Raw genomic sequence first — 23,587 nt, 5'->3', positions numbered from 1 at the left:
TCCAGTGGGAGTCTACTTAAGACTCAACTTCCTTTAAAAAAAAGAGAGAATAACTTATTTGGTTACTTTGGTTCAGATTGCCGAAATGTAACTTACCACATGAATGACATTTATAGGATCTGTTATTTTATATTTAATAAAATGAAGCCACAGAAGCTATAAGGCTTTTATTGACCTTTGTTCAAAACAGTGATAATATATTTGACACATGTAAACACAGAAATTACACACTCCAGTACTTATTGCCCAGATAAAATGTTTGTCATGCCCTGGCTGGTTTGGCTCAGAGGATAGAGCATTGGCCTGCGGACTGAAGGGTCCCAGGTTTGATTCTGGTCAGGGGCATGTGCCTGGGTTGCGGGCACATCCCAAGTGGAGAGCGTGCAGGAGGCAGGTGAATCGATGTTTCTGACTCTCTATCCCTCTCCCTTCCTCTCTGTGAAAGATCAATAAAATATATTAAAAAGAAAAAAAAAATGTCACATCTGCTTCAGGTACCTTCTATTAAGACACTAGAGGCTCAGTGCACGAATTTGTGCACATTCAAAGGAAATTAATTAGAAGAAATATTTTAGAAGCCGGGGAGGGACCGTGGGAGGACTCCAGGGTGTGTCCAGCCCGTCCCGCCAAGTCCCAATTGGTCAGACCCCAGCAACAAGCTAACCTACCGATTGGAGTGACTGCCCCGTGGTAGTCAGTGCACATCATAGCGACTGGTCGAGTGGTTGACCGTTTAGTCAACCCATCGGTTGGACACTTAGCATATTAGGCTTTTATATATATAGATTAAGCCCTAGCCAGTTTGGCTCAATGGATAGATTGTGAGCCTGTGGACTGAAAGGTCCCAGAATTGATTCTGGTCAAGGGCACATGTCTGGGTAGCAGGCTCGATCCCCAGTGGGAGGTGTGCAGGAGGCAATCAATGATTCTCATCGTTGATGTTTCTCTCTCTCCCTCTCCCTTCCTCTCTGAAATCAAGAAAAAAAAATATTTTTTTAAAAAAAGACATTATGCCCTGACCAGTTTGGCTCAGCGGATAGAGCGTCGGCCTGCGGACTCAAGGGTCCCAGGTTGGATTCCGGTCAAGGGCATGTACCTTGGTTGCAGGCATATCCCCAGTGGGGAGTGTGCAGGGGGCAGCTGATCAATGTTTCTCTCTCAATCGATGTTTCTAACTCTCTATCCCTCTCCCTTCCTCTCTGTAAAAAATCAATAAAATATATATTTAAAAAATTAAAAAAGACATTAAATGCTATCTCCCTGGCTGGTTGCTCAGTGGTTAGAGCAGGGGTGGGCAAACTTTTTGACTCGAGGGCCACAATGGGTTCTTAAACTGGACGGGAGGACCGGAACAAAAGCATGGATGGAGTATTTGTGTGAACTAATATAAATTCAAAGTAAACATCATTACATAAAAGAGTACGGTCTTTTTTTATTTTAGTTTTATTCATTTCAAACTGGCCGGATCCGGCCCGCAGGCCGTAGTTTGCCCATGGCTGGGTTAGAGCATCAGCCTGCAGATCAAAGAGTTGCAGATTACATTATCAGTCAAGGCCACGTCACGTACCTTGGTTGCAGGTTACCCATCCCTTGTAGGGGTGCATGTGGGAGGCAACCAATCCATGTGTTTCTCTCGCATAGATGTTTCTCTTCCCCACAACCTCCCTCCCTTCCACTCTCTGGAAATCAATGGAAAAAATGCCCTCAGTGAGGATTGAAAAAAGAAAAAAAAGACAATAAATACTAACAAGGTATTAATAGACTGCTTGTCCCTCAATCTCTCCCTCCCTGGCATTAACTATTATCCTGAGTCCCAGTGTGAATTCTTGATATTCCTACTTAAAATTTTTTTATACATATGGCTGTATCCATAAAAATGTATGAGGCCCGGCTGATGTGGCTCATTGATTGAGTATCAACCTATGAACCAGGAGATCCTGGTTCAGTTCCAATCACACTCCCGAGCTCATATATGCCTGGGTTGCGAGCTTGGTCCCCAGTACAGAGTGTGCAGGAGGCAGCTGATCAATTATTCTCTCTCATCACTGATATTTCTATCTCTCCCTCTCCCTCTCTGAAATCAATAAAAATACATTGCAATGATAATAACAGCAAGCTAAATTCAGCAGCATATGAAAAGGATTATATATCATAACCAAGTGAAATTTAATCCAGGAATAGAGGGATGATTCAAGAAAATCAATGTAATTAATATCCTATATTAATAAAAGAAGAGGAGAAAAACAACATGACTAGCTCAATTTATGCAAAAAAAAAAAAAAAAGCATTTAACAAAATCCAAGGCTCTGGCCAGGTAGCTCCATTGATTAGTGTGTTGTCCTCATATGCCAAAGTTTTGGGTTTGATCCCTCGTCAGGGCACATACAAATATCAGCCAATGAATGCATCAATAAGTGAAACAACAAATCAATGTTTCTCTGTTTCTCTCTTTTTCTCTCTCTCTTCCCCTCTCCAAAATCAAGCAATAAATAAAAATTTTAAAAACTCCAATACCCTTTCATAATGAAAATAATAAAGAACAGAAGGGAACTGCATCCACATAATAAAGGCCACATATGAAAAACACACAGCTAACATCATACTCAATGGTGAAAACTGAAAGCTTTCTCCCTAAGATCATGAACAAAATAAGATGCCCCCTTTTGTGATTTCTATTCAACATAGTACTAAAAGCAAAAGGCATCCAAATTAGAAAGAAAGAGGTAAAAATATGCCTGTTCTCAGACATGACCTTATATCTAGAAAACCCTAAACGTTTTCATCAAAAAAATGTTACAACTAAAAAATAAATTCAACAAAATTGGAGGTTACAAAATCAACAAACAAAAATCAGTTGGAGCCCTAACCGGTTTGGCTCAGTGGATAGAGCATCGGCCTGCGGACTGAAGGATCCCGGGTTCGATTCCGGTCAAGGGCATGTACCTTGGTTGCGGGCACATCCCCAGCGGGGAATGTGCAGGAGGCAGCTGGTAGATGTTTCTCTCTCATCGATGTTTCTAGCTCTCTATCCCTCTCCCTTCCTCTCTGTAAAAAATCAATAAAAATATATTTTAAAAAAATTTTTCATTTGCAATAGCATCAAAAAGAATAAAATTTCTAGGAATAAACTAACCAAGAAGGTGAAAGACTTACACATGAAAAACTACAAAACACTGCTGAAATTAAAGAATGAATGAAAATGAATGGAAAGACTTTTGTGTTCTTGGATTAGAAGAGTCAGTATTGTTAAGATAACAATACTATGCAAAGTGACCTACAGATAGAATGCAATTCCTATCAAAATCCCAATAGCGCCCTACCCAGTTTGGCTCAATGGATAGAGTGTCGGCCTGCGGACTGAAGGGTCTCGGGTTCAATTCCAGCCAAAGGCACATGCCCCGGTTGCAGGCTCGATTCCCTGTGGGGGGCATGCAGGAGTCAGCCAATCAATGATTCCCTCTCATCATTGATGTTTCTATCTCTCTCTCTCCCTCTCCCTTCCTCTCTGAAATCAATAAAAAATATATTACCAAAAAGAAAAATCCCAATAGCAAATTCTGCAGAAATAAAGCGAAGCAGCTGAATTTGCTGCCCTCTAGAAATACCTTCCAACTGTATCAGACACATCATAACAGTTAAGGTCATGGGCTCTGCTCTTGGACTCCATCACCCATGCAATGGAGCAAATTACTCAACTTCTTTAAACCTTAGTTTTCTATAAAAGAGGAATGATATTTTCCTCATACAAAAAGGAATTAATGTAAAGAACCTGATTCTCAATGAATGTTAGCTATATTTATTAATGTTACTATGGTTCCTGCTTGAGTGAGAATCAGAAGTTCGTGCCAGAAAGTACAAGTAAGAAGAGTTTTTAACGTAGTTTTAAATTCTGCAGAGATGTTGATTAACACAGAGGAACAGTCTCTGGATATAGCAACTAGGTCATTAGTGACCTTCAAGAGCAGTTTCGAAAGCATGCTGGAAGCCAGACAGCATTTGTCTGAACCACTAAGGCGGTAAGAAAGCGGAAGTGGTAAGTGTTGGATTTTCTTGAGAAGAATAGCAGTGAAAAGGTAGAGAGTGACCATTTCAGAGGAGTGACCAATCAGGGTGGCCAAACAATAACTGGTCCACATGTTCACAAAACCCATCCCATTCTACAAAGCCGGCTCCTGCGCCAGGATGAGTACAGGGCTGTCACAGACAGGCAGATATTAGGGGTAACCTCCTTATTACTACTGGGTCTTCTCTCCTGAATAGTGTCTCTCAAGTCTGGCTGAAGCCTATCCAAGGTGCCTATTCCTAAGAAATGGTGGATGAGGCAGAAATCTTAAACCTAGGTTGATTCTCTGACTGTACTGCCTGTTCTCTGAACAAACAGAATTAAAAGGGATAGAAATCACTGATAGGGCAACAGAAATATAAACAGAAACATTTTGATATAGCAAATCTATATATATAAAAGCCAAGCGACCTAAACACTGGACCAACCAGAATGACCGAAACAACTGGTTGCTTTGATGCACACTGCGGCCCTGATCGGCGCCCCCTACCCTGATCAAGAGCGGGGCCAGCCAGCCAACCACCTGCGGTCCCATTCCAGTCAAGCACACATATCTCAGTTGTAGGCTCAATCCCCGGTCCTGGTTGGGGCACAAGGTGGAGGCTATCAATTGATGTGTCTCTCTCACATTGCTGTTTCTCTCTCTCTCCCCCCCCCGCCAACCCTGCCCTGATTGGCCCCAATCAGGGCAGGCCAGCCGGACCCCTCCTGTGCACGAATTCGTGCACTGGGCCACTAGTAGGATTATAAGCAGATATAAAAAATCATAGTGCTGCCCTGGACAGTTTTGCTCAGTGGATAGAGTGTTGGCCTGCAGACTGAAGGGTCTCAGGTTTGATTCCAGCCAAGAGCATGTACCCAAGTTGCGGGCTCAATCCCTATAGGGGGGCATGTGGGAGGCAGCTTATCAATGATTCTCTCTCATCCTTGGTGTTTCTATCTCTCTTTCTCTCTCCCTTCCTCTCTGAGATCAATAAATAAATATATTTTTTTTAAAAATCACAGTGCTATACTGAGGATGCTCTCATGATATTATTTTATTTTTTTAGAGAGGGAGGGGGAGAGAGAGAGAGAAACCTTGATGTAAGACAGATATATTGGTTGATCACTTCCTATATACACCCCGATCAGGGATGGAACCTGCAACCTAGGTATGGAATCACACCTGCGACCTTCAGTCCATGGGACAATGCTCCAACCGAGCCACACTGGCCAGGGCCTCTTTACATCTTTACACATACAAAGGTATTTCCATAAGAGAAATTATTAGGTCAGAAAGTATGAACACTTTTTTGTTAAATTTTATATTGAATTGTAACATACAAACAAAAAAGTGTACAAATCATAAGTGCACAGCTGAAGGGTTTTTTTAAATCTTCACCCAAGGATATTTTTTCTTCTTTTTAAAAAAATATGTATATATTTATTATTATTATTGATTTTAGAGAGGAAAGGAGAGGGAGAGAGAATCACTGATGAGCTGCTCCTGCACACCCCCACCAAGGGATCAAGCTTGCAACCCAGGCATGTGCCCTCACCGGGAATCAAACTGTGACCTCCTGGTTCATAGGTAGACGCTCAACCACTGAGCCATGTGGCTGGACTGTCTTTTAATTTTTTTTAATTTTTATTTATTGATTTTAAAGAGAGGAAGGAAGAGAGAGACAGAGAGAAACATCAATTTGTTGTTCCCCTTACTTATGTATTCATTGGTTGACTCTTGTACATGCTCTGACCAGAGATCAAACCCAAAACCTTGGGTATCGGGACAATGGTCTAACCCAGTGATCGGCAAACCGCGGCTCGGCAAACTGCACCTCGCGAGGCACATGCGGCTCTTTGGCCCCTTGAGTGTGGCTCTTCCACAAAATACTGACTTCTGTGCATGGGCCACAAAGTTTCAATCACACTGTACATGCGCGCCCGCACGTGGTATTTTGTGAAGAGCCACATTCAAGGGGCCAAAGAGCCGCATGTGGCTCGTGAGCCGCAGTTTGTTGACCACTGGTCTAACCAACTGAGCTACCCAACCAGGGCCTTGTCTCTTTCTTATTTATAGAAACTCTTTATATTTTATGGATGTTACCACTTTGGCTGTTAAATATGATTCAAATATTTTCTTCTCCTTTATCATGTCTTTTAACTTTAAAAAAATTTTTTTTCCAATATATTTTTTATTGATTTCAGAGAAGAAGGGAGAGGGGGAGACAGAAACATCAATGATTAGAGAGAATCACGATCGGGTGCCTCCTGCATGCCCCCTTACTGAGGATCAAGCCTGCAACCTGGACATGTGTCCTGACCAGGAATCGAACTGTGACTTCCTGGTTCATGGGTCAATGCTCAATCACTGAACCACAGTGGCTGGATTTTTTTTTCTCCTTCCTTCAATAGGTGGAGTCTATTTCCTCACTCCTTGAATCTGGGCTGGCCCTGAGACTTGATTGATTAAAAAAATGCAGTGGAATTTAGTGTGTCATTTCTAAGGCTAGGCCTTGTGTGATTCTGCCTGTTTTCTTGGAATTCTGTCAATAGCCATGAGAACCAATCCAGGCTACTCTGTTGGAGGATGGGAGATCACGGGACGTAGAGATAAACTGTACCAGCTGAGGGGCATCCTAGACCAGCCAGACCCCAGACAATCTGAAGCTGACCTAAACTTAGGAGACTAGTCCAGACCAGAACTGCCCAGCTGAGCCCAATCCAAAGTGCTGAACTGCAGAATTGTAAAATAATAAATAAATGATTATTGTTTTAAGCCACAAAGTATTGGCCTGGTTTATTTTACAGCAAAAGTTAACTGATCAGCCGTAGCTGGTTTAGCTCAGTGGACAGAGCGTTGGCCTGTGGACTGAAGGGTCCCAGGTTCGATTCTGGTCAAAGGCTACTAGCCTGAGCTGCAGGCTTGATCCCCAGTAGAGGGTGTGCAGGAGGCAGCCAATCAATGATTCTCTCTCCTTCTTGATATTTGTATTTCCTCTCTCCCTTCCCCTTCCTCTCTGAAATAAAATATATATATATTTAAAAGCTAACGGAGTACTTTTCTTAAATATATTTTTATTGATTTCAGAGAGGAAAGGAGAGAGAAACATCAAGGATGAGAATCATTGATCGGCTGCCTCCTGCACGCCCCTTACTGGGGATCTTGCAGCAACCCAGGCATGTGTCCTTGGCCAGAATCAAACCTGGGACCCTTCAGTATGCAGGTCAATGCTCTATCCACTGGAGCCAAACCAGCTAGGGCTAGAGTAATTTTTTTAAGTTCCTAGGATTATTATTACCCACAGCTCACACTTTACTTTGATGACCTCTAGCCTACCTATCCTATGTTTTTTATTATTTTGTTTAAAATGCATACTCTGCATACCTGCTGTGTGTCAAGCAGAGCTGGGTATTGGAAACACAATGAGCAGTCTCAGTCTTATGATAGACACATGCACAAGCAATTTTGGTTTAGTGTGATGTTTTAACTATAAACACATTGCCAATAGGGGATATGGGCCAGGTAATACAAATTAGAGTATCATCAGGCTGGTATTTGAAGGTGAGGGAGAAGGTGAGCCAGACAGAGGTTTAGACTGTGCAAAAGCCTGGAGGAGAGAGTAGGTGAGTCAGGTAAATAGAAAGACAAGAAATTCTGTATGGCTAGAGTGCAGAGTACAGGAGGGAGAGAGAGGAAGGTGAGGCTGGATAGAGAAACTGGAACTTGAATATAAAGAGCTCTGTATCCCTTTGGGAGAATCTAACCTAATACATATTATAGGAAGTTCACTAGGGCTTCAATTTGTCAGAAAAATTAGAGGGGATAAAACTAGATGTAGGGGAACAGTTAGGGTAGTTGTTGAGATCATCCAGATGAGAGACACATCAATTAGTTGCCTCCTGCACACCCCCCAAACCTGAGGCCAGGGATTGAGCCTGCAACCAAGGTAGATGCCCCTGACCAGAATCGAATCTGGGACCCTTGTGTTCAAGGGCCGATGCCTCTATCCAGTGAGTCAAACTGGCTAGGGCAGTGGTCAGCAAACTCAGTGAACAGAGCCAAATATCAACAGTACGACGACTGAAATTTCTTTTGAGAGCCAAATTTTTTAAACTTAAACTATATAGGTAGGCACATTGTTATTAACTTAATTGGTGAACTCCTAAGCTGGCCTTGGCTAAAAACGTTCTCAATCTGATTGAGGTACGTTTGCTGAGGTCGACCCCTTCCAACTCTCCCATCCACACTCCTCTAGTATACTTGTTTCAGATAGACCAGTGTGGGTGGGAGAGTTGGAAGGGGTCGACCTCAGCAAACATACCTCAAAACAATGTACCTCCCCCGCGTATCCAGCGGCCCGCCTGTGCTGCGTCTCCTTTCGCCCGCCTGACCGACGCCCCTTCTTCTAACGCCACTTCTTCAAAATGGACTTGCCCAGGACAAAAAACAACTTCTGTGCATGGGCCACGAAGTTTCAATTGCACTGTACGTGCACGCCTGCACGTGGTATTTTGTGGAAGAGCCACACTCAAGGGGCCAAAGAGCCGCATGTGTCTCGCGAGCCGTGGTTTGCTGACCACTGGGCTAGGGCAACCTGACTTTTTATATATATGTTTATCATCAACATGAAAAAAAGGAAGATTAGAAGACGGCTAATTGTTGAGGAATTTAGGAACTAGAAGGTTCCTCGAGATGGAAGAACTGGGCTTTGGGAAAACAGTGAGAGAACTGAAGACTAGAAGTTAATGGTCAGAAAATAAGATATTTCATATTCCAGGGATGTAACAGCGCTAGACAATGGAGCTGAGATACTCAAAAAATGAGGCCAAACTGGCAGATGGGTCAGCCCAGATGATAGCAGACATTGGGGTAAAGAAAGACTGTGAACCAGATGTCAAAATCCTATATAATAAAAGGCTAATATGCAAATTGTCCCCTCAATTGGAAGTTTGACCGGGGGTTCAACCAGGAGGCGGGGCTGGCCAACTGCCTGAGGCCCCTCCCCCTGCCCAGCCCAATCAGCCATGATCAGGTGGACCAGACCCCACCCATGCACAAATTCGTGCACTGGGCCTCTAGTCTTTAATAAATGAGAGGAAGATTGGTTGATGACTGCAGAGGGTAAAGAGCCTGACAGGATGGATAGCATGAGGTACAAAGATGGAATAGAGTCCAAAAATGAGGGTATGTATGGTCAGGGAAGAGAAGACTCAGAATAGCTTGAAGATGCCAGTAACAAAATGAGACTTGGGGCAATTATCAAAGATGACAGGAATGCAAGCTACGGAATGAGCTGGTTGGCCCCAACTGTCCTGATACGGATTATTTATGCTTCAGAAGGGATTCAATTCCACTGGAGGAAAGAGCAGCAGCCCTGCAGCAGTGCTTCTCAGAAGGGCAGGAGGCCAGGAATAAAGTTGCCAGATTTAGCAAATAAAAATACAGAATGTCCAGTTAAATTTCAATTTCAGGTAATACATGGGACATGCTTATACTATTAAAAAAAAAAAAAAGGTTATCTGGCCCTAGCTGGTTTTGCTCAGTGGGTGGAGCCTCAGCCTGCGGACTGAAGGGTCCCAAGTTCAATTCTGGTCAAGGGCACATGCCTAGGTTGCAGGCTTGATCCCCAATGGGGGGCATGCAGTAGGCAGCCAATCAATGATTCTCTCTCATCATTGATGTTTCTATCTCTCTCTTCCTCTCCCTTCCCCTCTAAAATCAATAAAAAAATATATATATCTTTTTTAAAAAGGTTATCTGAGATGCATAAAGCAGCTTACTGATTTCTCCAAAGCTTTGGCATCATGTGGTCCTAACAACCTGCTACTTGGTTAACATCTCACCTCCCTAATTCAACTTCCTTGTATAAGTCAGAGTAGGCTAACTGCTGTTAATCATAAGACCTTAAAGAATAAAATGGTTGAACAGAAGTTTATTTTTTGCTAGCTAAGCCAGAGTCCTTCTCCATGCAGTCATTTAGGGCTCTAGTGGATGAAGGCCCTGCCCTGGGAGTCATCTTTATTCCAGCCAAATGGAAAGAACGAACGTGTAGAAGCATCTATGGAAGGTTTCTATAGGCCAGGCCTGAGAGTGGTACAGACAATTCTGCACAACCCATTGGCTGAACTCAGTCACACAGTCATAGGTAATGGCAAGGGAGCATGGGAAATGTAGTCGAGCAGTGTGCACAGGACAAAGACAACAGGGAATTGAATAAGCAATCTCTGCCACATCCTTTATGAGATCTATCTGTGGATTCCATAAGGTTCAAAAGACTCTGGATCAATAACCTTTGCTTTGGCCTGACTGGTTTGGCTCAGTGGATAGAGCGTCGGCCTGCGGACTGAAGGGTCCCAGGTTTGATTCCGGTCAGGGGCATGTGCCTTGGTTGCGGGCACGTCCCCAGCGGGGGGTGTGCAGGCAGCTGATCGATGTTTCTCTCTCTCTCATCGATGTTTCTAACTCTCTATCCCTCTCCCTTCCTCTCTGTAAAAAATCAATAAAATGTATTTTAAAAAAAAATAACCTTTGCTTTGGAACAGACACACATTCACACACACACACACACACACACACCACATCCTAATTGCTACAGAAAAGAACAGAATTAGGGCCCTAACCAGTTTGGCTCAGTGGATAGAGTGTCAGCCTGTGGACTGAAAGGTCCCAGGTTCGATTCCAGTCAAGGGCATGTACCTTGGTTGCAGGCACATCCCCAGTGGGGGGTGTGCAGGAGGCAGCTGATCAATGTTTCTCTCTCACTGATGTTTCTGACTCTCTATCCCTCTCCCTTCCTCTCTGTAAAAAATCAATAAAATATATTAAAAAAAAAAAAAAAGAACAGAATTAGCCCTAGCTGGTTTGGCTCAGTGGATAGAGCGTCAACCTGGGGACTGAAGGGTCCCAGGTTTGATTCCAGTCAAGGGCACATGCCCAGGTTATGGGATCGATCCCCAGTAGGGGTTGTGCAGAGGGCAGTCAATCAATGATTCTCTCTCACCATTGATGTTTCTCTCTCTCTCTCTCCCTCTCCCTTCCTCTCTGAAATGAATAAAAATTTTTTTAAAAAAGAACAGAATTAAAGATCATCAGTCATTCCTTTTGTTCTAGGTATTGCAGGGTTTTTGATAGCCAAAGATGGTATCTATCCAATAGATCTCATTAAAAGGAATAGGAAAAGTCCATTCTGTTGCTCCAATTTTAGCTGTTTTATCTTTCCATTACAATAAAATTTACCACAAATCATTCCAAAACAACAAATGTTTCCCCTCAGTTTTTGCTTATGTAAATGTCAGTTGCCATGACAACAAAAAAAAAAGATTGTCCTTGATCATATGCAGAGCTTGCTAAGGAACAAGAAGTAACTAGCTGGTACAGTCATAAACCTAATCCCACAGGCATGCCTAACAAGGGAAATGAGAAACTGGGGCAATTTTTTATTCAAAGAAAAAGTGAAAGTAGAGGAAGGACCTGATTCTAGTGGGAGAAAAGATGTGTCCAACAATTTTAAATAAACCACATCCTCATTACATTCTTTTTTTTGAGAATGGGATCTGGGTTTCTCCCTTTTCTTGTTATATCACAAGACTCCTAAAAGGATTTGGGCCCAAGACTCAGGCCAATTCTCTTTGCTTCCAACCTACCTTGACATTAGGATGGGTCATGCCCTTCACCATAATGCAGAGAGAGAATGCGCAAGGACCCTGCTCCTGTTGGCTGCCTTCTTGACTTGCTGCCTCTGAGATCTATATTATGAGAGACCTAAATAATAACAGGATGAGTAATTACTTTGAATAGTGTGTAGGATATATTAAGCTACCTTCATTACAATTGGCATTTTAGGTCATGGAATTCAGCTAAAGTTAGAAATTAAAAATAAGCTCCAAGTGAATAATCTTCATTTGTGGGAATTCAGCTCCCTTCTAAGTAATCCAGGCACCTCCCTTTCTGTGGAAAAGGAAAAGGGACATGGCCACAGGGAAGCACCTAAACCCTTGAGACTGGGCTTTGAAAAGCATCTCATGTTTCTGCAATGGAAGGACCTTTCTAATTGGGTTTTACTCTGACCAATATTAAAATGAACCTACACTCACTCAGGCAGGGAAGCTCAGTTGGTTAGAGAGTCACTCCTTAATATCAGGGTTGCCAGTTTGATCTCCAGTCAAAGCACATACAAGAATCAATCAATGAATGCATAAATAAGTGGAACAACAAGTTGATGTCTCTCTCTCTCTTCTTCTCTCTCTAAAATCAATAAAATAAATTAAAATCAACCTACACCCTTTGAGTATACACAGGACCAGAGATGCAGGATGGGGAATGGAGAGGAGGGAGCAGCTGAGAGGTAACCAGCTAGGTCCCTGTTACTATCCAGCACTCAGTCCTACTGAGGAAAATATTGATTTAGCAAATATGTGTTGTCTATTGCAAGCCAAGTTCTGTGCTGGGCTCTGGAAATGTAATGATGATTAAATCAGATGTAGCTTCTGTCCTACTGGAGCTGATTTTATAGTCTGAGAAGATGGAATGTAATCATCAGAGAAATATATAATTACAATCTGAGAGGAGTGCTGTGAAGGCAAATGATGTGATGATTTTAAATGGGATCTGGGGCTTCAAGGAAGGTATCTCTAAGGGAGGGACATTTAAACTGGAATCAAGAGACAAGTAGAAGTTGTGGGAGGGAAGGTTCTTAGAATGGGGAAGGCTTGCCCATCTGAGAAGCTAAAAGGAAAGCCTGCCAGGAACACGGAGATCTAGATAGATGAAATAAAGGCCATCACTTCTGTGTAGGCCATCCTCTGGAATGCAGATTATGATTAAGACGAAACCATTAGAAAGCTTTTTTTTTTTTTTTAATTCATTTCAGAGAGGGAGAGGGCGAGAAACATCGATGAGAGAACCATTGATCAGCTGCTTCCTGTACGCCCGCCCTCAGGCATGCAACCCAGGCATGTGCCCGACCAGAAACCAACCTAGGAACCTTCATTCCACAGGCTGACCCTCTATCCACTGAGCCAAACCGGTAGGGCCCCTTAGAAAGCTTTTTAAGCAAGTAAGTTCCATGATCACGATTGCCTCGTGGGAAGATCATCCTGGTTGCTTTGTAACGAGCAGATTGGGGAAAGTGAATAATGAGGAAGGTTATTGTAGAGGTCCACAGGGGAGACAGTAGCTACTTGGGTGGTAGTGGTGAATGTGTGCAAATGTGCAATAGGGAATATTCTGGAGGTGGCGCTGACGGGACGTGGTGATGAACTGGTTGGAGGACAGGGATGTCTATAAATGAGCTGCCAACTTTAACATTAAGCACAATAATCAAAGCTAATGTTTGCTTAATGTCAGGTACAATTGGGCAGCGAACAGGGACATTCAGTTGAGGTAGCTATAATCCACACCACACTGTCTGCACGTTTCAAGCTGTGGGCTTAGCAAGGGCTGTGTCCACACGGAAGGGGTGCCTTTTTTCTACTGGTTACTCACAAAATGGTGCAGTCTATTCACCAAGCTTTGTGACCTTGACCATAACACTTAAGTTCAGAAAGTCACCAGGGCCCCAGTCAGGGTTATGGATATGGTTTTTGTCCTGATACTCGTAGAATGCAAGATTCACAAAGGCAGAGTCTATTCCACAGGAGCTACCACACAGAACTACTGTAATCTGATCAAAATTGTTAATCATTGAAGCACCCAGATAGCCAACAAAATATGGAGTCAACCACCCCCCTTTGGCGATAATGGATTAAAGAGTAACTCCTTTCTGTGGCAGTAGGTGTACTTGAATTCATATGATGTCTTCTCAAAACAAATAATTACAAAATGATGAGTGAGGTTAAGACTGCTGTCACCCCAGTGTTGGTAAGCTCTGGACACTGTGGCAACACAGCCAAGGCAGCCAAGACATTGTTAGAACCCCCAGCTATAAAGGGTTCATGGGAATTCAGAGTTAGGCCTGAAGCCTAGGATCCGCAGAGGAGGCTGCACGAAAAGGCAGCGTGCATTACCCAAAACACTAGGGTATCCCCAACGTTTCCAACTACCAGTTATCATACCCTCAGGCAGTACCAAATTCATGGTAACTCTCGGAATATACTTCCCAAGCATAAAGGTAAAAGGAGGGACTGGTCTGTGACCTCACCTGTGCTCCACTTTCCTAGTTTCCTGCTGGTACTCAGAACCTTGGAGAAGCCCCTATACCCCACCAGCTTGAAATGAGGCTAGAAACTCCACAGGAGGCTTTGAACCAGTCAACCTCCACATGGCTAATCATTCCTTCCCACTCCCAGAAGACTAAAATGTTTATACTCTTTCTCATTTGAAGTGGGAAGACAAAGAAGGTCTGCCTAAGCCAGTTAACATTTGAACATCTAGTCAATATTTGAGTGCCCACTTCGGTAGGGTTCAATTAAGGTCTAAAACAGGGGTGGGCAAACTTTTAGACTCGAGGGCCACAATGGGTTCTTAAACTGGACCGGAGGGCCGGAACAAAAGCATGGATGGAGTGTTTGTGTGAACTAATATAAATTCAAAGTAAACATCATTACATAAAAGGGTACGGTCTTTTTTTTTTTTTTTTTTTAGTTTTATTCATTTCAAAAGGGCCGGATCCGGCCTGCGGGCCGTAGTTTGCCCATGGCTGGTCTAAAATCTAAGTAAACCAGGCCAACCACAGAAATATCCCCTTGACCAAAAGCAAGCCTGGCAGCTCATTTATTTCTGCTTGCTTTTGTTCTGTATTCAGAGAAGATCCACAAACACTGCTTTCCTTTCTTTTTGAACCTCACCTTTTTTAAAAAAAAAAAAATATTTTTATTGATTTTTAGAGAGGGAGAGGGAAATATCTATCGGCTGCCTCCTACATGCCCCCCACCACGGATTGAACCTGAAACTCTGGCATGTGCCCTTAACCGGAATCGAACTTGGGACCCTTTAGTCTGCAGGCTAACACTATCCACTGAGCCAAACCAGCTAGGGCTCTCACTTCTTGATAACTAATTCTTTTATGCCCCCTCACCTTATTTCCCCATTTCTTTTTCTTCAGGATATGTGTGGCAGCCAAGCTCCAAACTCTTACCCTCCTCCTGCCAAACTTAGAACTACTTTAATGTTTTCTTTTATGGAGGGGCCTCTTCTCTCTTCATATCTGTAAGAGGAACAGAACTTAATCTGAAGATCAGGGTCACAAAATATAAGAGCTGGTATGAGCACTCCAGGCTATGTAAAGGAACCCAACACTCAACATATTTTTTAAAACAAGACTTTGGTAGTTTATTTTTTTTACAAAAAGTTGAAACATTCTTAAGTCACCTTGCAGTTAAGCTTGTGTATGCCAAAGTTGACTCTCTTTGGTGTAGGTTCCTTTATTTAACGCTGGGTTGACACTCTGCTATTTATAGCAATAACTAGATGTGTTCTGGGTCCGAGGGAGAACACAGTATAAGTAACTGGCAAAGACTATCCTTTCCATTTTAAAACTTCAGCACCCATACACAATACAAAACTATTTTAGAGTATTATGTTAATTTTCGGTATATGTACTCACACACTTTGTTTATAATTATCTATCCTGAAAATGTGCTACTTAAATAAAAATATCTGGGTATTTACACTAACATTCTAAAAACCTATTGTATAACATCCAAACCTTCTTTTCTTTATACCCACATATAAACCATTGATATTCTTTGTTCAGGTCATTCCAAATTTCCAATCATTATATAATAATCTTCTTATATTTCCCTCAATTCAGTATTTCATGAATTTTGGAGACCCTTTAAAACATCACCAGTGATTAATCCCAGCTTTAATGAGTATCCACGGAACGATTGTTTCTCATTACATGATTGTAGACTGAATGCACACATCTCTTATTCCCTAAGCACAACAGATGTAGCTCTTTTGTGAAAAATATTCAAACATTACTTTCTTCAAAAGATCACCAAGCCAAATATTTGGCCATATTTTTATTTACTACATATACTATAAACATATACAATACATGCTACAAAAAAACATTTTTTCAAAATCTTACTGTCAAGAAAGTGTATAGTGTTATAATACAATGGCACATGTTCATATTTTATTTCAAACTGGTTTGCTTGTCACCCATTTCAAACCATTAATAATGAAATGTTACTTAAGGATAATTAAAAATTATCTATTTGCATTATTAACAATAAACAATTCCAACAAATTAATAAGAATGAATCATGTCAAATATTAGTATCCAAAAACTGGGCTTTTGCAGAAATGATTATATTATATAAAATATAGCAGCCAATTTCAGTTTACTTTGCTTTGTGACAATGTACATATGCAATTGAATAGGACTCTAGTATTTGTTTTTGGAAGATATTTTTAAGAAGTCCTTTGATTTCTTAAGGTCCAACAACTACCACATCCAGCCAAATCCAACCCAACAGTTCATATAATGGCTTTGGACAAGCCATCATTAAGAAATTCTTATGATTTGGGTAGAGGTGCATGTTCCACTAATATTCCATAAGATGAAAATAGACATTACAGGCCAATATCATAATGTCAAAGGCAAAAGAAAATACAAATATTCAAAGCAGTGTGACAAGGTTTCTCTACAAATATTTTAGATGTCATACTTTCAGAAAAACAAGATTTCATGTGTACTTACTGAATTTTACAGTATCTGTGCTCTAACTGAAAATCTGACAGAGTAGTCAGGTGGAATTAAGTCTAGTATTGCAAATTTGTTCATTCAACATTGAGCACCCACTGTGTGCATAGCACTATGCTAGCATTTAAAAAGTCGAGTATTGATGTCTTTATCAAGCATTACCTTAGTGTGAGGTAAAAATACATTAAATTAGCGTCAATGCATTAGGTTACTTGTGGTAATGTATGTAATCCTGTGCCAGCTGGCTTCCCTGTGCCATATAATGAGCTTCTACATTCCTCTCATTCACTCACACAAACATCTGCACATCAATTGTGCCAGACATTGTGCTAGTCACTGGGATAACATGATTTGGTGCACGCCAAAAAATGCAAATTAATCATTACCTATGCAAAAGAATTAGAAAGATACATTTCTTTTCTAATATGAGGCCCTAAGCTAAATATAAAATGTTTCTATTGGTTGTATCATACCATATACCAGTTAGTGCCTTCCTAGGCTGGAAGCTAGCTTTGAAAGTTTCATATTACAGTCTACATAGCCTAGATCATTTTTGGTCTCAGAAATCTGTTTTTTGGAGCACCTGACCCCATATAAACCATTCTGTACTTAAAAGGATTTGTAAACTAAACTTGAACATAAAGACCCAAAACTGAAGGCAGTTTATAATGTACTTCATGCACTATTCTGGTAATGTGAAATGAATAATACCTAAGTAATTCATGATTGGTTCAAACATTTTTCAAAGTGCTAACCCTATCCCCAAACTCATGTAATTTTAACTTGACTTATACAAGTTGCACATAAAGCAAAGGGCAGAATTTGGCCACACAACCTTCTATGGAATATTCTAGTGATTGGTCCTTCCACTCCAAGTAGAAGCTAAGAATTCCAAAGAATCCGGAGAAATGTCCCTGCTGGATCCCATTGTCAGGAGTCCATTTAGCTGCGATAGCAGTGTGAACCTACTATGACCCCTTGAGGAAAGGCAGAGAGCTGAGTTTGGCTGTCCACTCAGTGAATCCAATACTGGCTTAAAGCTATGCACTGAATAAAGTGCTCTGCACATCCTGCTTGTCATCTGGAATGAAAATAAACACTTTTCATGAGAATTAACCTATCTGCGGAAAAGGATGACAAGGGTTCAAAGAATCCCAAGAAAAAGTATGAAGCATTGACTTAGAAGGAAGAAAATGCCTTTAGTAGTGTCCTCAGAAATCTCAGGATTTGAACTGTCAGAATGAGTCATACAATGGTCATGTTCTATAAATGAAAAAGCAATCCCACTGGGTATAATTCACACAGTACATGATTACTTTCTGGGGGTGAAAGGGAACAGTCTATTGCCATTTGATAAGATGGTTTCAGAATGAAAAAAAAAGCCATTGGATAAATCAGGGTAGGTAGTGTGCAACACTTCTCTCCTGTGCATCAGTTTTCCACAGGTTGACTTGCATTGCCTGAAGAAAGGAGGCAAGATACCCACCTATCTCTCTGACAGACTCAGGCATAGCAGCTACCACCTAAAATGTCCAATTCAGAAGTTAACACACAAAGCCCTCCAGTTCTGTACCCTGAACGTGGTAAATGGAACTAGGGATGTAGTAGTTCAGTCTAAAAATGATCACAGGTAACAGAACACTTATATAAACTAGACTGTGTTTGACATCTGTAAAAAAAAAAAAATGTATAGATGGCAACTGAAAAGGAAAAAAAAAAAAGGATTGTTCCCATCTGTCAGCAAAACTGTTGAGCTATACTCAGCTGAAGTCCTCATCAGGATTCTGTTGATCCAGCAGACGAACATGTGTGAATGGGAAGTGACCTCGTTTGCCATTACACTCCCCTTCCCACTGACCATTGACATTAATCTTCGTAACCTTTACCAGCTCACCGACCTGCAAGAGGAGAATAAGGAGAGCAATTTATTTCCAGTTATGAATGAAAGCTGAAACTCTAATCTCTGATTAGGCATACCCTGCCCACGATTGCTCTAGGGCTGACATTACAGAAATGGCTATTTGCTGCCTCCCAAGCCCCAGCCATCAGACTGATTACTTGTGGTTAATGCAGGCAGAAAGAAGTGATTTTAGCAGTGCAGAAAAACACACAGAAAATAGAAAGGATCCTAGAAAACAATACTTTTTGTTTCCACTACCTTTAGCTTCCAGCCTGCCCACAAGCTCTGGCCTAGGAAAAGAAATCCATGTCCTCCCCTAACTTCCCACCCAGGCATATAGCAGCAGCACAATCTCCCAACCCACTCTCATACACATATCCTGGCCTATTTACTACTTATAGAGCAGAGGGCAATCATAGGAAGCATACTTCACTTGGTTTCAGAAAATGAAACATTCCCACCACTTTCCTACCAAGGCAAGGCTTTCCCCATTTGGGCAGATATCGGCCAAAATTCCAAATTCCATCAGCTCTCTGCAAAGCCCCCACCTTCTTCACCAACCTCACCCCTACCCCACCATATACTGACAGACTTCGTTGCTTCCTCAATGCCACTTGGTACCTGTTCATTAATAAGGGAACGTTAATAAGAGGACATCTTGTTGTTGTTGTTTTTTTTAAAAAATATATTTTATTGATTTTTTACAGAGAGGAAGGGAGAGGGATAGAGAGTTAGAAACACAGATGAGAGAGAAACATCAATCAGCTGCCTCCTGCACACCCCCTACTGGGGATGTGCCCGCAACCAAGGTACATGCCCTTGACCAGATTCGAACCTGGGACCTTTCAGTCCGCAGGCCGACGCTCTATCCACTGAGCCACAGCGGCAAGGGCATGGACATCCTGTTTTTGCTTCTGTTATAAAAAACTTTCTGTTGCAAGATCAGATATAAAATTTTGCCTTAGTCACTTTGGCTCAGTGGATAGAATGTCAGCCTGCGAACTGAAAGGTCCCAGGTTCGATTCCAGTCAAGGGCACATGTCTGGGTTGTGGGCTCAATCCCCAGTGGGGGACTTGCAGGAGGCATCCAATCCATGATTCTCTCTCATCATGGATGTTTCTATCTCTCTCTCCCTCTTCCTTCCTCTCTGAAATAAAAATATATTAAAAAATAAAATAAAAAATAAAATTTTGACAATCTAGGATATACCTCTATTCTGCTATGAAACTAAGACAAGCCGAAACTGGTTTGGCTCAGTCGATAGAGCATCGGCCTGTAGACTGAAAGGTCCCAGGTTCGATTCCGGTCAAGGGCATGTACCTGGGTTGCGAGCACATCCCCAGTGGGAGATGTGCAGGAGGCAGCTGATCGATGTTTCTCTCTTATCCATGTTTCTAACTCTCTCTCTCCCTTCCTCTCTGTAAAAAATCAATAAAATATATTAAAAAAAAAAAAAAAAGAAAGAAACTAAGACAAGGTCAAAAAAAGAAAAAAACAAACAAATGAAAAAGAAAAAAAAAAAGAACATAAGGTCAGTCTGACAAATAGATTCATCCTGTGGTAAAATAATAAACATTTTGTTTAATATTTGGAGGTTAGGCCCCAGATGTCATTGGACTAAAGAACTTATAACTATCTTTTGCCCTGGCCAGTGTGGCTCAGTTGGTTGACCTTCATCCCATGCACCAAAAGGTTGCTGGTTCGATTCCCAGTAAGGGCACACGCTGGATGGCAGGCTCAATCCCCAGTACAGGGTGTGCAGAAAGCAACCGACGGATGTTCCATTCTTTTTTTCTTTTTTTTTAATATATTTTATGCCCTGACCGGTTTGGCTCAGCGGATAGAGTGTCAGCCTGCAGACTCAAGGGTCTCAGGTTCGATTCTGGTTAAGGGCACGTACCTGGGTTGCGGGCACATCCCCAGTAGGGGGCGTGCAAGAGGCAGCTGAATCAGTGTTTCTCTCATCGATGTTTCTAACTCTGTATCCTTCTCCCTTCCTCTCTGTAAAAAAAAAAAAAAAATCAATAAAATATATTTATTTTTTTAAGGTTTTTTTTTAATATATTTTATTGATTTTTTACAGAGAGGAAGGGAGAGAGATAGTTAGAAACATCGATAAGAGAGAAACATCGATCAGCTGCCTCCTGCACACCTCCCACTGAGGATGTGCCTGCAACGAAGGTACATGCCCTTGATTGGAATCGAACCTGGGACCCTTCAGTCCGCAGGCTGGCGCTCTATCCACCGAGCCAAACCAGCTAGGGCTGAATGTTCCATTCTTATATTGATGTTTCTCTCTCTCTAAAAATCAATTAAAAAAGAAAAAGAGCTTAGAAGCATCTTTTATCAACATCTAAGTTCTGAGCATACGAGTGGTTTCTAAGCATAACTGTTCATTTGGTTTTACTAAGTTAATAACTACTATTCATTGAAAGTTCATAAAGTACTGTAGAGAGTGTTTTATATTATTTTCTAATCATCGTAATAACCCTAAAGGACAGGAACTGTTTTCTTATTACAGGTGAAAAAGACTAAGATTTACAAAAATCACACGATATACACCTTAGGTACCACTGGTGGTCCGTGAGGTCTGAAAGGTTGGTGACTGCTGCCTTAGGTCATACCGTCAGTGGCCAGGCTGGGATTTAAGCCCAGAAGTATCTGGCTCTAAAGCCAATTTATTCTCTTTTCACCATACCAGGAACTTTCTAATTATGCTGCCAGGGCCCTAGGGGTTGTCTAAGAATGTCTGTAGGCCAACTACAGGCAAAGCCAACTCAGGTCTAGGTGCAGGCCTTCTCTAGAACCAGCTTGATCTCACTCACAGAGGAAACAGCTTCCCTAGTGGCCTTTCTGTTATTTCCTAAAGAACTATCTTGAAACCAGAGGCCTAAAGATGTTGCATGAAAAGTAAAAAGAAGCCAGGGAACATTAAAGACTATATTTGGGATAAGACAAAAAGGTGAGAAAAAGCAGCAGCTCAGTTTGCTGATACTGTAAAGATGAAGGCTCATGGTGTAAGGGGAGGAAAGGGAACACACTGCATGCCCATCCTGGGAAGCAGATCTGATCCCTACAGGCTGCCAGCACCAGGGTTCCGTTTACTCCCAGCAATCTTCCAATTCAACATTCCTGACATCTGAGCAGGTCAACTATGACAAGTAAAGATTTTCTTACAGTCTTTGAGAAGAGGAAGGCCAGACATCAAGAGAAAATTTCCTTGCTAGTAAAATTAGTTTGAAAGATTTCTACCTTTGTCCCCAATTCTAATTCTCAGACTTTACCTCACTTGTTCCCTTATTTTTAAAACTTTTGCAGTGTTGCAAGAAGCTAGGCACACACAAAAAAGAAAAAGAAGCTAGGCACACAGCATCAGCTCCATAACATTTGACTATACCTTAGTGAATTTCCTTGTGCTTGACCTGTCAGCAACCCTGACTCTCCACACTAAACACACGCATGCACGCACACACAGCACGTCACTAAAATTAATGCCCTGTGCTGCTAGCCCCTTGCTACGTAAAAGTCAATTATAGCACGTGCAGCACTTCTTTCCTCCATTTTTTTTAATTTGTACTACCTGTCAAAACACTCCTGTCATACTAAGTGCTATTTCTGTAGTTGAACCCAGAATAATACAAGTCCACCACTTACGAAAAATATTTGAGCCCTGGCTGGTGTGGCTCAGTTAGTTGGGCATGGTTCTGTGCACCTATGGTGGCTGGTTCAATTCCCAGTCAGAGCACCTGTCTGGCTTTTTGGTTGATTCCGTGTGTGTGTGTGTGTGTGTGTGTGTGTGTGTGTGTTCATGTGCAAGGAGGCAGCCAATGTTTCTCTCTCACATCAATGTTTTTCTCTCTCCCTCTCCCTTCCTTGCTCTCTAAAAAGCAATAAAAATATTAAAAAGAAAAATAGCCGAAACCGGTTTGGCTCAGTGGATAGAGCGTCGGCCTGCGGACTGAGGGGTCCCAGGTTCGATTCCGGTCGGGGGCATGTGCCTGGGTTGCGGGCATATCCCCAGTGGGAGATGTGCAGGAGGCAGCTGATCGAGGTTTCTCTCTCATCGATGTTTCTGACTCTATCTCTCTCCCTTCCTCTCTGTAAAAAATCAATAAAATATATTTTAAAAAATAAATAAATAAATAAATAAATAAATAAATAAATAAATAAATAAATAAAAAGAAAAATATTTGAGGGGATGTGTATGTTTATGTCAAAAATCTAAATGGGCCCTAGCCGGCTTGGCTCAGTGGATAGAGTGTCGGCCTGCAGACTGAAGGGTTCCAGGTTCTATTACGACCAAGGGCACATGCCTGGGTTGCAGGCTCGATCCCCAGTACGGGGTGTGCAGGAGGCAGCCGGTCAATGATTCTCTCTCATCACTGATGTTTCTCTCTCTCTCTCTCCTTCTCCCTTCCTCTCTGAAATGAATAAAGAAATATATATTTTTTAAAAATCTAAATGGCACTGATATTAGGTTCCCTTCCACATGGGGTCAAAGTGGCCAATTTCTTTTAAGAAGCTAGTTTGATGACATGCCAGCTAATATCCTTACCTTGTGTCATCTGAATCCATCATTGTATTGATATTAAAGAATATACAGAAGGGATATGAAGGAACATTCTGGAGTGCTGGAAAGCTTCTATACTTTCATCAGGTGATTATCAGTAGGTGCATATACATGTAAACCGTGAGCTGTATACTTATGATTAGTACATTTTACCAAATGATTTCAAATCTAAATAAAATGGTGTCAAGAAAAGGATGTCTGGCCCTAACCGGTTTGGCTCAGTGGATAGAGCATCGGCCTGCGGACTCAAGGGTCCCAGATTCGATTCCGGTCAAGGGCACGTACCTTGGTTGTGAGCATATTCCCAGTAGGGGGTGTGCAGGAGGCAGCTGATCGATGTTTCTCTCTCATTGGTGTTTCTAACTCTCTATCCCTCTCCCTTCCTCTCTGTAAAAAATCAATAAAATATATTAAAAAAAAG

General features: G+C 41.8%; 1 protein-coding gene across 3 annotated transcripts in view; it reads right to left on the bottom strand.

Annotated features, from left to right (window-relative positions):
* Window positions 1–15,994: 15,994 nt before the first annotated feature.
* CRK (CRK proto-oncogene, adaptor protein) overlaps window positions 15,995–23,587 on the bottom strand; it is a 31,804-nt gene continuing 24,211 nt past the window's right edge. For 2 of the 3 annotated variants that reach the window (XM_059669208.1, XM_059669209.1), the window contains exon 3: window positions 15,995–18,593. In XM_059669208.1, coding sequence (XP_059525191.1) covers window positions 18,456–18,593 — 138 coding nt within the window. In that variant the 3' untranslated portion in view covers window positions 15,995–18,455. The remainder of the gene's footprint in view (window positions 18,594–23,587) is intronic. The other variant, XM_059669211.1, reaches the window with a different exon arrangement.

The sequence above is a fragment of the Myotis daubentonii genome, chromosome 16 (genome assembly GCF_963259705.1).
Source record: "Myotis daubentonii chromosome 16, mMyoDau2.1, whole genome shotgun sequence".
Taxonomy (NCBI): domain Eukaryota; kingdom Metazoa; phylum Chordata; class Mammalia; order Chiroptera; family Vespertilionidae; genus Myotis; species Myotis daubentonii.
The sequence above is the reverse complement of the archived record's forward strand: the minus strand, read 5'-3'. Positions and strand labels throughout refer to the sequence as shown.